The sequence below is a fragment of the Diadema antillarum genome, unplaced genomic scaffold (genome assembly GCF_040938485.1).
Source record: "Diadema antillarum isolate AM-2024a unplaced genomic scaffold, OU_Dant_1.0 scf00000024, whole genome shotgun sequence".
Taxonomy (NCBI): domain Eukaryota; kingdom Metazoa; phylum Echinodermata; class Echinoidea; order Diadematoida; family Diadematidae; genus Diadema; species Diadema antillarum.
The window spans coordinates 359,869-373,532 of record NW_027270913.1 but is presented as its reverse complement, the minus strand read 5'-3'; the positions used below and the strand labels follow the sequence as shown (position 1 = coordinate 373,532).

Below are 13,664 nucleotides of genomic sequence, written 5' to 3'. Positions count from 1 at the left end.
CGTGTGTATCTATATGTGTAGTTATGGTATGTCTGAATCTCTTTTTTCTGTTTTACTCCATCTTCTAGACCCAAGAAAAACACAAATTAACTCTCAACCGCTCAAGCGACACAACCGGCACTGCTTCTACATGCACCTGACGTCAGTGCCCTCACCACATGACACTCTACCTCTAACTGTGACAGCTGATATAATGCTCTAGAACTCTCTCGACTCGGTCTGTGACGTGCTGGTAGCAGAAGTTTCTTTTTTTATTGTTGTTGTTGCTTTAGGTTGAAAGTAATGCCATTTATCATATATATAATATATATATATATATATATATATATATATATACATATATACGTAAGCCCTTGTCAACTTTTGTCTATCAAATTGAAGACTTTGCCATTTGACCCTGTCAGATTGAATTTTATACTTTTCTGTTTAATATCATGGAGGTATGCTCCCTTCCCTTCTGTGTTTTTATGTTCCAAATAAACTCTCGTTTCACACGTATTGCACTTCTATGCATGGTATAGTAAAATGTGTGATTTTCTTACGACTATACGAGGAATGTTGTGTCGATATACATAGCCATAAAGATCAAATCTGGTATTCAGTAAGTAATTTGAACTCCCCCCTCCCCCCTCCCCCCCTCCCCTCCACACTACTCTGTAACACACATTAATTATGCATTATATACATCGCTTTTCTTTCAATATCTCCCGCTATTTCGAGACTGCTAGTATATAGTTCCTATGTCTAGACTTGTAAGGCATATCGTTTGATCAAACTCATGGCAGAATCGGAGATTTTGTTATTCTTGGCTCTTTGATGTCCGTCCAAGCATCACCTCATTGACGGTGGAAGCTTCATCTCAGACTTCGAGTACTTGGTCGACTTCCACAGGCGGTACTTGACAGGGCTGAAATACGAGCTGATCATTTCGGCACCTGTACCATAAAGCAAGTGATACAAATACACTTTTCTTTCGGAATATTGTTCATGCTCATCCAAAATAGCAATGTTCTTGGGTTTGTACAAGTGTCAGTGTGTAATGTATACTCTTGAGACGTAGGCTTCTTCTAAGTCGGCCTAAACAAAGATGTTATGCTTCTCTTTAGTAAATACGAATGTTCTACTCCTTGTTGGTCATGCCCTGAATTTCGACGGGGAAATTCTTGAATTTAGCTTTTACACAGCGCTTTAATTACGTACCTACCCCGGAACGAAACAATTTTGAAAGAAGCTAGATTTCACTTTTGTTCTGCATGTTAATAATATCTTTTATTTGCCTTTACCTTATCATGTCAACTTTCTCCCGAGGTATCAGTCTTTACTTCGAGGTCAAAAATTGTTATACATTGTGTATGTCTTGTCGAGTGGCTAAAGAGAGAAAATTATACCTTCACCGGTGAGTTCCAATGGGGACTCGAACCGCACGATGTTTGGCCGCATGATGTCCTCCAAGTAGTCAAACATCTGTAAAGAGTCAAATTTTGATGAATAATGATGTTAATAATAATGATGATGATGATAACAACAACAACAATGATAATGATAGTAATAGTAATAGTAATGATAATAACAATAATAATGATAACAATAACAATGATAATCGAGTCTTTTAATGCACCATGTCTATCACACAGTGGCACTCCCGGTGCAGAAAGGTAAGACCTCCTCTCTCATTGCTTCATTCAGGAAGAGACCACAATTGAAAGAAAGCACAACGTTACTGGAACAAAAAAGTTTTGAGCTCTTTTTTGAACAGAGGGAAAGAGGTCTCCGTTCTTACAGTTACAAAGGCAATGAGTTCCAGACAGAAGAGCCAGACTGAGTGAAAGTTCTATTGCCCCATAAATGATAGGTCCGGGGAACTCGAAGCGTATGAGCAGTGGATGAACGAAGAAATCTGGTTGCTTTGTACTTATAGAATAGTTCCTGAAGGTAGCTCGGTGCTGTGCCGTGTGAAAACCAGTATCAAGTTTTTGTATAAAATTCGCTAAAAAACAAATCATTTGAGATATGTTTTCATAATACGCTAGCAGGGGATCCCCGTTATAATGAAATCCTCAGCAACGGCAGTATTCTTTCTACATATCAAAATTTCGTCAGGGCCGAACAACTAAGTACACAAAGATATGCAGTCAATCATCTAAGGACTTGAATTTTTACTTCGTTATACTGAATGTTTCGTCATAGCCATATTCGTTACAACGGGAGTGCACTGTGCCAGCTGACGAATAAGACTGGCAATAGATTTCTCTCGGTCTCTGTTTAATCTTCAAGAGACAGCGATGTGAATCGTGAATCGAGCACAAAATCAGATTATCTCTTCACTTGGAAACCGCATGATTTACAGCACAAGGCATAGCTACTCAGTTGTCTTCATGATAGACATAATTCACTTACTCTGAGTCGGATTTGTATACTATATCGAGGAAGGGGGTACAATGAGACTGATGGACATTGCTTCATACCTTGATTTCCGGTCATGATTGTGTGTCGTGCCATAATGAGCGATATATGCTCAGGTATCAAATGTGTCGTTGGATAACAACATTTACGTAAATACTTGCAATAAAGAGTACCGTATGGACACAAGAAATATGATCTTCTTAGACCTTTTAGCTTGCAGAACCAGGTGACAATGTCTTGCTAATAATGCGTCATGGATTTACTGCAGTCACTTGCATTTCAAGATGAATGTACAGAATGTGTCACTGAACTACACTTACTGAAGTCAATGGAATCAATCACCTCGGCAAGTAAACATAGACCGACAATATTGCGCGCAGGACTTGGGGGGGGGGGGGGGGGTAATCGGGAGGGCTGACAAACATAATGGTGCTTACCTGCAGACCACTCTCACTGCCAAGGATGTTGCATCCCATAATGTGAATCACTGTGTCCTCCGGGTTGATTCGACTCATCATCTTACCCACCTCCTTCCAAAACCTACAAATTTGATATGAGGTTTCATACATACAGGGTGACTTTTACTTCAACGGCGATATCTTCTAAAAAATCATGTATTTTTTAGAATTAAAAAAGTGGTTTTATGGCATGAAGCCACACAAAGTATCAACATCATTCATTTCGCCAATGATAAATTGCATGTATATCAAAGAATAAAGTACATGTACATGAAATAATAAACTGCATGTACATTAAAAAAATAAAGTACATGTACATGAAATCGAAATATATTTTTAATTTCACAAAGAATTTCTTTCACTTATCAAAATTCAGATACAAATAGATGTCACATATGATACGAAGAGACAAATAATACAATTTGACAGGTAGCTATACAAACAGTCTAAATAACATGAATACGATTTCAGTTGATATTAGACACAAAACCTCTTCGTTTTATTTGTGGCAAAAAAACAATACTTTGCATACAAATAAACCACATTGTAACACTTTACAATATCGAAATATAACAGGCAGAACAATTAATGTCCGTGTGTGTGTTTGTTTTCTTTACATTTCTTACCTCACTTGGTCGGCTTCGCTTTCCTTCTTCAGTTTTGCCGTTGTCAGAACTTTCTTCTTTAGTATATACAGATATCCCGGCCCACCCTGATCATAGGAAAAATACGGGGAAAGAATAAACAATCAATGGCCTTCTGTTACCTATCTTAATCTGCATTGGAGATGCATGTATCACTTTGATATGCTCTTTCAGGGAACCGAATGAAATCATAAGTTGATTTGCTTTTTATATAATTGGAAGTGAGCTTTAAGATAGCGAATACTTAACAGACAAAAAGTGTTAGTTTACCTATTCCAACGGCTCTTTTTTTGAACGTCAGTGTATACTAGTATTCTTTATCAAAACAATGCTTTGTCTTGGCTTTCATAATTATGAAGAACACTCGTAGTAAATTGAGGCTTTGGAGAAATTGAATGCACTATAAATAATCTCAAATGTTTTCTGGGAAAAAAACTAATGAATATGCCTGGACTGAAATCAAAGCTTCTTTTATCCTGACATCGAGATCTCACCGAAGCATATATGCACAATGATCTTGCTTTGCAGCCTTGTCGGTAAGCTTGTAGGTTTACCCTGATGGCATCTGGGAAAAGATACAAACATGACAGTCAATAATACTTTTAATCATTACATCTTTTCGAAATGTGTGTGGGTTGCCATAAGGGAATCCAAAATTACATTATATCAAAGTATACATTTGTGACGGTCCTATCACTTTTATCTAATCGTCCTGACTGGTGCCTGAATAGGGCTAGTTCATTCTATTGTGATTTTCTATCTAACAGAAAGGAAGATATAAAAATAAATATCATGTATTGAAATACCGGTGCATATACAATTTCCTAATCGCTCAAGTTCCGGGAATAGAAACGGGACAGCCATAGTTAGGATACAAGAACATCAATCTTTGGGATAATGAATAAAGATCAACTCCGGGATAGCCTACCTGGGGCCCATTTCATAAATTAATTTGATAGCTCATCAAAGTCTTTTGCGTTATCAGCTTCTTGGTTGTTTCGATATCTTCTGTTATTACATTGTTAACAAAAATCATTTCAACTTTGATTAACATGATAATTATAAATATGGTATGATGAAACAACCCCTTGATTCACTTGACTGTAACACAACTCACCTAATAATGTGTCGAACGTATCGTTATTGAAATCCTGAAAAGAAAACAAAACGCACATACCAAGAAGTGGTTTAGTATACACGTATAGTACTCATCGCATTCTTATCATATTACTTTTCCAATTACTTTTCCCGTCTACAGTAGTTACAATATGGTCTATCGATTTGATATTGAATTGTACTTTATTTTGTTTGATTTATTTATGTACAGTATTGTTTTTAAGTGCTGGGCACATCATACTTTGACAAATCATTTGCAGTTCAGCCTCTGGCATATGCAAAGTTGATTTATTGGATGAATGAAGGTACCAGTCCTTCAGATACCATGACACATCCGTCAACTGAATACTGAATCTAAATTGCATATTACACTCATTCAGTATGCGGTTTTTGCACGGTAGGCCCTACATAAGAAAAGGTACCAGACAGCATGTGCGCTGCTGTATTCAAAGTAATGCAAACAATTACGGAACTAAACTATCCAGAAAATCCTGTAGTGTTTCTGTTGGTCGAAGCATGAAACCACTCAAAACAATTACATCATGAAACCTATCAATAAACATTTCAAGAACAGCTGTCTCCTTATCCTGAGGAGTAAAAAACTACAATGATCTCGATTACCACTCGTTAAACAAGAATACACATCTATAATGTAGTATCAATTGGAAGAAATCCACTTTACTACTTACGTAATTGAAGACTAGAACACCCTTTTCATGCGCCGTTGCTTGTAGCATGTCAGCTTTTGGAACATTGGATGAAATGAGCTGGAATTAAAATTGATAAACGAATATGTGTAAATAACATGCAGTCTTAAAACGATTCTATGATTTTCAGAAACGAAGGACACATTATTGTTGTTATAACCCTTGACAATGATTTTTTGATGAAAAAGAAATGTAAGCCTTGTACATGATTATGGTATACGCATATTTTTATTTATTGTATTACTTGTATATGAATGAGCTCTGTGTGCGTACATGCTTGTATAATAATAGACCCTAGCTGGTGCAGGCATGAGACACAGAGGACTGTAATTGCTGTATGTCATTAATGTTCGGAACAATATTGTATTTCTAATTGATATATGTTGTATTCTTTATTTGGTATATATTTGCTTTTTGTTTGCCATTTTCTTCTTTGTTGACATGTTTGAACATGTATATGCATGTATATATATCTTTCCATTTTTGAAGCGCCATGAGCACTGAAAAGTGGACCTGTGCGCTATACAAGTAGCCACTATTATCATTATTATTATCATCATCATAACTTTTTATTTTCTTATTATAATTATTGTTATTATCATTATTATTATCATTATCATTACTGTTATTATAATTGTTATTATTATCATCATCATTATCATCATTGTTATTGTTATTATTATTATTATTATTATTATTATTATTATTACTATTACTATTATCATAACAGATAAGGGCAAACACACACCCATCGTTCTGTACGTACCAGTATCCTGGGAGGCTGGTAGTCCGGTCCACCGCACTCTGTGACCTCCAGCTGCTGTTCTGCGTACCACTGCAACTCCGTGATTTCGGACTGAAAAACACCAAACTCCTGTTTCGTTTTCGTGCCTGAAACGGAAAAAAAGTGACATAAAGCATGGCATGATCAATGCGGAAAAGTGAAAAACCGATCGGCAGCTTTCCTTGTTCTTCCTTTCTCATTCGCTGCCCACATCGGGGCCCACACTCGGGAGTGCACTATTGTAGGACACAGTGGGAAAATTACCCCAGATGAACCCAAATGCATGCCAGAAACGCTATCTAATGTATAGAAATATACATCAACCACACAATTAGAAAATTGCCCGCAAACCCAGTATCTGTTCTATGTACATTTTGGACTTGTGTGTGTGTGTCTGTATGTGTGTGCGCGCGCGCGCGTGTGTGTGTATTGACACACCACACCGCAGATCTATTTTTGCACCACAATTCCACATCAGGAGGGTGTTTCATCAACGTTTGTCGGCGCTGACAACTTGAATCACCATAGTAACAGTCAGTGACCAGAGCATCTCAGCCGATCAAAACCAAGGATTTTGCTGAAATTGGTCAGTGCCGACAGTTGTCGGCGCTGACAAGCATTGATGAAACACCCCCTGGTCTATAATAGGAACATGATTGAATAAATTGATACTGATGACTGTTTAAAAAACAACGACTTCAGTTCCTTTAAAAAAGAAAACTGAAAAGAATGTGGACAATTTTTCTATTGATCCTACCACATGCTATATAATCCGTGCCATGAATATTCCCAGCTATCTACACGTTCCTTTCCTTTGATCTGTCGTTCGTTCCATCGCCACGATGACTTTTTTTTCGATTCGTCATCATCATCATCATCATCAGCTGTTCTCCTATTTATCCATATTATTCTATTTTCATTTCGCAGCTATTTCGTTTTCTAGCTCTTAACAATTCCTCTATGCTAGCTTTCTAATTCTCTCCAACCTTCCTTCCCTGTCACGCAGTGGTATTTATCATTGATACATTTCAATTATTATGTCTGGCGGTCGACGTGCTTTGTTTGTTCTCCACAATATTGTTAATATACACGCTCGCATTTATCACCGCACGTATCTCTGGCAAATGTTTGATGAAATGCGCTATGGTGTCCACACGAAGCTGCTCTTTTCCATACAACATTATTGTGTGCGTATTCGAAATGTGAGGAAGAAACACTGGATCTGTTATCTAGTTGTCATGGAATCGACACACAAAGCTTAAATACTATCCGCTAGTCAATTTCCACAAAGGAACTGACTTTTAGCATGCAATTAACATTTTGAGACACGGGAGCAGAATGGAATGCTCAGACATTAATTTTGAATCAATCTTCACAATTTAATACGTGATATTATGGAGCACTTTAAACATTGACGCGGTGGAGTTCGCATACATTTTGTGCTGGTGCGCGTTATAAATTATGGAATGTCTTTTGATTGAGTTTTACGCTGCAAATGCCAGCGCTTCTATAGTTACTATAGTACAAAATGGCCAGAGGGTTTTTTTTTTGTGAGTGTGTGTATGTGGGGTTTTTTTTAACACGATTCGCAATGGGAATTTCTCCCACATGGTTTGGGTGAATGCAGTAATATTTAGTGGAACAGATCAAGGAAAGTTTGAGGAAAATCGGACAATCCGTTGAAAAGTTATGAATTTTTAAAGTTTTGCTGCCGCAAATCAATGCTGGATGAGAAGACTTAAACAGGCCGTTGTGATGTCACAACTGAACAGCGATATAAAGAAAATATAAAGAGAGTTAAAAATGTAATTTTCTAGCATAATGAAAGAGTAATATTTTGGCGTAACCTATGCTTACCTCTTTAGAATGCAGAGGAAATACAGTGTATTGTCATAATGTCAGTAACAAGTCAAAACAATGTGTGCTTTTCAGTGAAAATTAGCTTTTTTTCTAAATTCTCGTACTGTATGTCGTTGTTCTGCAGCTGCATCAAGAACTGCTATAATCTTCTCGTCCAGCCGGATTGGCGGCATCGAAACTTTAAGAATTGACAACTTTTCATTGTCAGATGATTTTCCTTAAACTCCATTGTGTTAAACTAATATTGCTTCATTTACTCAATTCACATGTATCATATTTCGAGAAACTTCCTCTTTAATATACTACAATATAGAGAAATACAATGTGGCAGTATGTTGAATACTAAAACAATCATGCTGTTTCACTTTTGATGATATAAACAAGGAGAAAAGAACATGATGCCTTTTCAAACGTGTTTGAAGGATCGTGCTTAATCATCCTAAAGCAAGTCGACCTGTTCCTGGCAAACCTCATTACGTTGTACATGCATATACCTGACCTTTCGTATCTGCTCATAAAGATCATAAAGTCACTCTTTCGATTGCAAGTCTCCGCAGTTTTAGTGTATGTTTAGAAAGAGTAAGGAAGAGCCACCTCTATGAGAAAATGAATGAATGAATGAATATGTCTACCTATGACACCAGAAGTCCTGAATAGCCCAATAAAATCGATCAAAATCGCATTAGACAGTTTCACCGTTGGAACCCCTGTGTTTTCAATATAATGTTCTTGTTTTGAATTCTTGCATGTAGCATTATGTAGGCCTACATAATACAGATTAAGTTCTGATCTCAGCAAACATACCGATTTCAATTTTGAATTCCTTCTTGTCTGCCTCCAAACCCGCCTTGTCACGCCACGCCCTTGCTCGCGTCCTTCTCTGCTCCTTTCTTTCCGCTAATACTGTGGTGAGGAAATGGTACGCCAAAAAGTTACATCACATTTCATATTACATAATGGAGGAACAATATTTCTCTAAAGTTCTGTCTATATCTCAACCCCTTAAAAAAGGGAAAACAACAACAGCAACAAAACGCTGACATAAGATGATGGCTACTATATCTGTATATCATATACGGTAAATTAAACAATTCGTTCTGGTTTTTATTGTTAACCTCTTCCACCAGCGTTGACATTAATTGGAAAGGTGTACAAGCAATGTAAGAACATACAAGTAAACCATCATTATATGCGCTATACAGTATCTAATGTATACATAAATGAATATACCGTAATATTATACTATATATACTACTGATGGCTGAGGAGACATTCCGCTGTACATTCTACATAATTCACACACATACACAACTGTGACAACTATTTCTTTTTTTGTGTGTGTGTAGGAGAATATTGATAATATGTTTCTTTATGTTCTCACGGTTTTAGTTTTTTACTCATTTGTTTAAATGACAGACATGGGTTACTGGGAGGTCAATATTTGAAATATCACTTACATTTCATTTGTTCCTCTTTGGTCAGTTTCTTAACGGGTTTGTGATCGAAGTCTGGTACCGAGGGCGTGATGGGAGGCAGTTTGGTGGGAGCTGGTGTCACGGTCCTTGATATATCATCCTCGGTACTGATTGAGGACCGATGACGGCGAAATTGCCTAATCAAAAAACAAACAAACAAACGAACAAATGTGAAAAATTCAGTGATGAAAACAATATTTGATAATAGTGACGATGATAATAATGATAATGATAATAATGATGATGGTGATGGTGATGATGATGATAATGATAATGATAATAATAATAGTAATAGTTACAATAACAAAAATAGTGGCTATATCTAAACAGTCCACAGGTCCACCCTTCGGTGCTCATTGCGTATCAAAAAAAAAATGAAAATGAAAATATTTACATTTACAACATGACAAGAGGGAAGAGAATAACAAACAACAAGCAGACAATATTAATCAGATGAAGAACACAATTTTCCTGAACATTTTGAATTGCAGCTTTATAATCCTCAGTGTGAAAGTAATAAGTAAATGATTCCACGGTTGTTATGCAGTCGTAAGATTGCGTTTATAAGTGTGTGTTTTTGTGGGGTTTTTTTCGACAGAAAGAAAAGAAGGAAATTTAACTGGTATATCACCGTGATTTCCCAGACGTGTTTTGCAAAGGACTTTTCAACGGTTTAAAAGACAAAAGTGCGAAGGGGAAAATAAGAATAGTGCATTTAATTGGATTTCAAAGGAAAAACAAAAACAAAGAGAGAAGAGCAAAGTGAAATGAAATAGTGTTTCCATGTCGTCTTGAATTAAGGTATTTAAAAACATACATCATGAATTCTTATTTGACTTACCTCTGGATCTTGATGGCCATGTCATTTTGCTTCTGAAGTAATTTCCTGTCTTGGAAGCCGCGAAACACACTGTAGAGATAAAATTCAAAATCAGTCCACTGTGAACGACGCGTCATAGCAACAAAGGCACAATCACCTAACAACCGTTCGAAAAGGAGCAAAAACAGTGCACTATCGGTCAAAGCAGGGACTCGCCTCCCTGATCAAAGCAATGGTTGGATATCTAAATTATCATGTAAGGGATTGATGATTATTGTTTCAGTGGTAGTGATGGAGGTTGTGATGGTGCGATGAATGAAGAAAAAATGGTTATTCCGCGGTGGATGCAAGGAAACTGGTCTCGTCAATGTTCTTAGGATGGCAGTGATTAAACTGTTGAGGGTGTTGCTGGTACCGGTAGAAGTAGAAGAGTTGGTGGCGGGTGTTGTGGTGTCAGCTGTTGTAGGAAGGAAGTTGTTCTTGTTGAGGGACGTTACAATGGTAGTGGCTGTTTCGGTGGTGCGTGTGATGAACAGTAGGCTGGATGATTGGAAGGGAGGAGCGATGCCGTGTTGGTAACGGTAACGATGGCTAGGGATAAGTAAGAGGTTATGAAGATGTGACGGTGCAACCATTTGTTGTTGGTACAAGTAATGGTGAATGTGGTAGATATGGTAGTAATGGTGGTGGCAAGAGCTGTAGAGAAGCTGACGAGAAGTAGAATGAAGGTTAGCGGTGGAGATAGCTGTTGCCATAAACATCACCGATAAACTGTCAATAAGACGTTGATTGATCTGCGCATCGATTCGCGCAGAAAGTCAAGGCTGCGTCATCTATCAAGTTCTAGTTCAGCTCGGTTCTCGCTTGCTTGCTGAGCAATATCGGTAATTGAAGACCCAGACGACAGCCAAACTCTTTCAACCAAACCGAAAACAAACACATCCTGCCGCAGGAAATTGGAAAAAAACATCGGTGTCTTGGAGAATGTCTCGCGCAAAGCACAGGGACTGCATCTGAAGTCGAAAACGTCGGCACGAAAGTGATGCAGGTTTGTTGAAACAAGACAAACAGGTTATTCTTTATAACTATATTATGCGAGTGTAATACATTACTGGCGTCCGGTGTCAGTTATTGAACCGTTTTAATGCATTAGTGTATCAATTTCCTATGGCGCTTCATTTCGCTGTTTCCACAACAAAAGTCATTCATCACTGACAACATAGGTGACGTTTGACAATTAACCCGGAATACACAGTAATTCGCTCAGTAACGCGTACAATTACCTCTTTAGAGCTGGTGACGATTAGCTTTTACGCAAATACCGTTGATATTTCCTCTCCATAAAATATCCAAAGTCATTCCCCTGAAAATCATCCTATTCAGGAATGTATCATCGTCAAACTGGCATACCATCGTATCATAGCCACATAATAACTCAGCATTGCATCTCCTACATTATCATAGCTTGCGCATTACTTTATGCAGTCTGTTCTGTGAGGGACGAATTCATTGATGCACATCCAATCATCTAAATTGAGTCTTGTCACTATGACAACGTGATAGCGTCTAACTGAGGAGCGTTCTTATCCAACATCACAAAGCAATGCTATGTAAAATAGAACATGGGCATTGCCAACAATAGAATCATGTTATAGATGTTGCTGCTGACATTAATTCATGGTTATTTTCATAATAATATCACCCAACATTGTGCAGAGAGAGAGAGGCAAATAGATGAATTACTCGCGTGCGTTATATCGACGGAGAACTCAGTATATTTAATTAGGCAATGGCAGTGATGATCCATAGCGGTTAATGAGTTAGGCAACAGACAGAAGCAATCTATTGTCATGGTTGTGATACTCCATTGTAAAAATCGATTGAGTAGTGTTTGTGTGTCGTGCAATAATCTGCAGAAATAATTACAATGCAATCAATTATTCGAAATTCAACAAAAGAGCGCGGTCTTAGAAATCGATTCCTGAAATAATGATCACTGTCGATAAGAATGTGTATATATGTATGAACAGTTAACCTGTCTATTGTGAATACCCAAGAGTAACGAAAAAATGGCCGTTTAAGAAAATGCAGCGAGATTTTCGTAGCCGTAAAAGACAGGTGGCTGTTAAGGCAGGTTTTATTATGTTGATGTTAGGGTGCCGATATGTTTTAGTTGTGATGAGTAGTTGCCACATGACGCAACGACTGACGTAATCCATGTGCAGTTATTAGCAAATTTTCCTAACCTTTGAATCTTTGTGACTCTATCAGCGATCTCATCCCGCTCCTCTGAATGTTCCTCGGGTAAAACGCCATTTTGTTCGCCCGTGCCGTTCGTCAGAACGGCCAGTTCCTCGTTCCTTGTTTCGGAGGTCACTCCCGTGTCATTTGAATTGCCTTCTGTGATGAATACCGGCTGAGCTGCATTGCCATTGGCGTCTAGGGTGAAATATAGATACAACAGGGAGATGTTATAGATGGAGTAATAACTTTTCGTATAACCCATACAAACACAATGTTTATGTTCTATAACATTACACTGGGATGTCAAACATTCCTCTTCGGTGTTGTAACGCGCAAATCGAAATTTATGACATTGAATGAATACAAATTAGGTCATCTCTAACGATCATATTTTGCCATAGTGCGCCCACGTTAGCTTTCTATCTGTTAATCTGGCATAATTGATTTTCAGAATAAAGAACTCCACTAAATAAAAAGGGTGCTCCGGCGTGTTTTCTTATTTTTGATGTTATAAACGTGTTAATTTTTTTTTTTACAGTTTACTTTCATTCGATGCCCCAATTCAAAGCACATACATCCATTGTATTTCAGTGACAATTTATCTTATTCACAATCAGGGTCATGTAAGCAGCCAAGTATTGTGCAGACACGTCTTTGTAAGGAAATTCACATGAATTACAATGTAATGGATAAAATAATATTCATGAGACCTCTTGTTTTGACTCTCCCTCTCGACTGGGAGCACATCGAAGCGAACAACGCCAAATACGCGAGTCTACACGTGCAAATACACATACCCATGGTGCACATACAAAAAAAAAAAAAAAAAAATCCGGACAACATGAATACAATACTGCTGAATTATATGCACACATCCAAATTTCAGGAATTGATGTTTAATTTGGTGTCTAAACTACATGTATGTCTTATTCCGAAACTTTTGAGCGTTATATTTGGTAAGTGTGGCTTTAATCTCAGCCTGTTCCTATAAAGCTGAACTACACTTCTACTGTTAAGTTTTCTTTTGCATTTTGAACTCGCTGCGTAAACATGCAGATCATGGTGAAATGATCAAAATAAACAATGTTTGACATGACCATTTGCACAACGAAAACTCTGAATTAACATCAAGTATTACACACAATAAAAAGCA

General features: G+C 37.5%; 1 protein-coding gene across 1 annotated transcript; it reads right to left on the bottom strand.

Annotated features, from left to right (window-relative positions):
- Positions 1 to 808: 808 nt before the first annotated feature.
- LOC139732308 (NMDA receptor synaptonuclear signaling and neuronal migration factor-like) lies at positions 809 to 13,312 on the bottom strand. Its single transcript, XM_071643181.1, has 13 exons — positions 13,309 to 13,312; positions 12,514 to 12,706; positions 10,289 to 10,357; positions 9,430 to 9,584; positions 8,777 to 8,875; positions 6,095 to 6,219; positions 5,311 to 5,388; positions 4,623 to 4,656; positions 4,000 to 4,070; positions 3,488 to 3,573; positions 2,841 to 2,943; positions 1,389 to 1,464; positions 809 to 935 (listed from the first exon to the last, which is right to left on the bottom strand). The coding sequence occupies exons 1-13, from the start codon at positions 13,310 to 13,312 to the stop codon at positions 832 to 834; spliced, it is 1,197 nt and encodes a 398-aa protein (XP_071499282.1). The 3' UTR covers positions 809 to 831.
- Between the last annotated feature and the right edge of the window lie 352 nt (positions 13,313 to 13,664).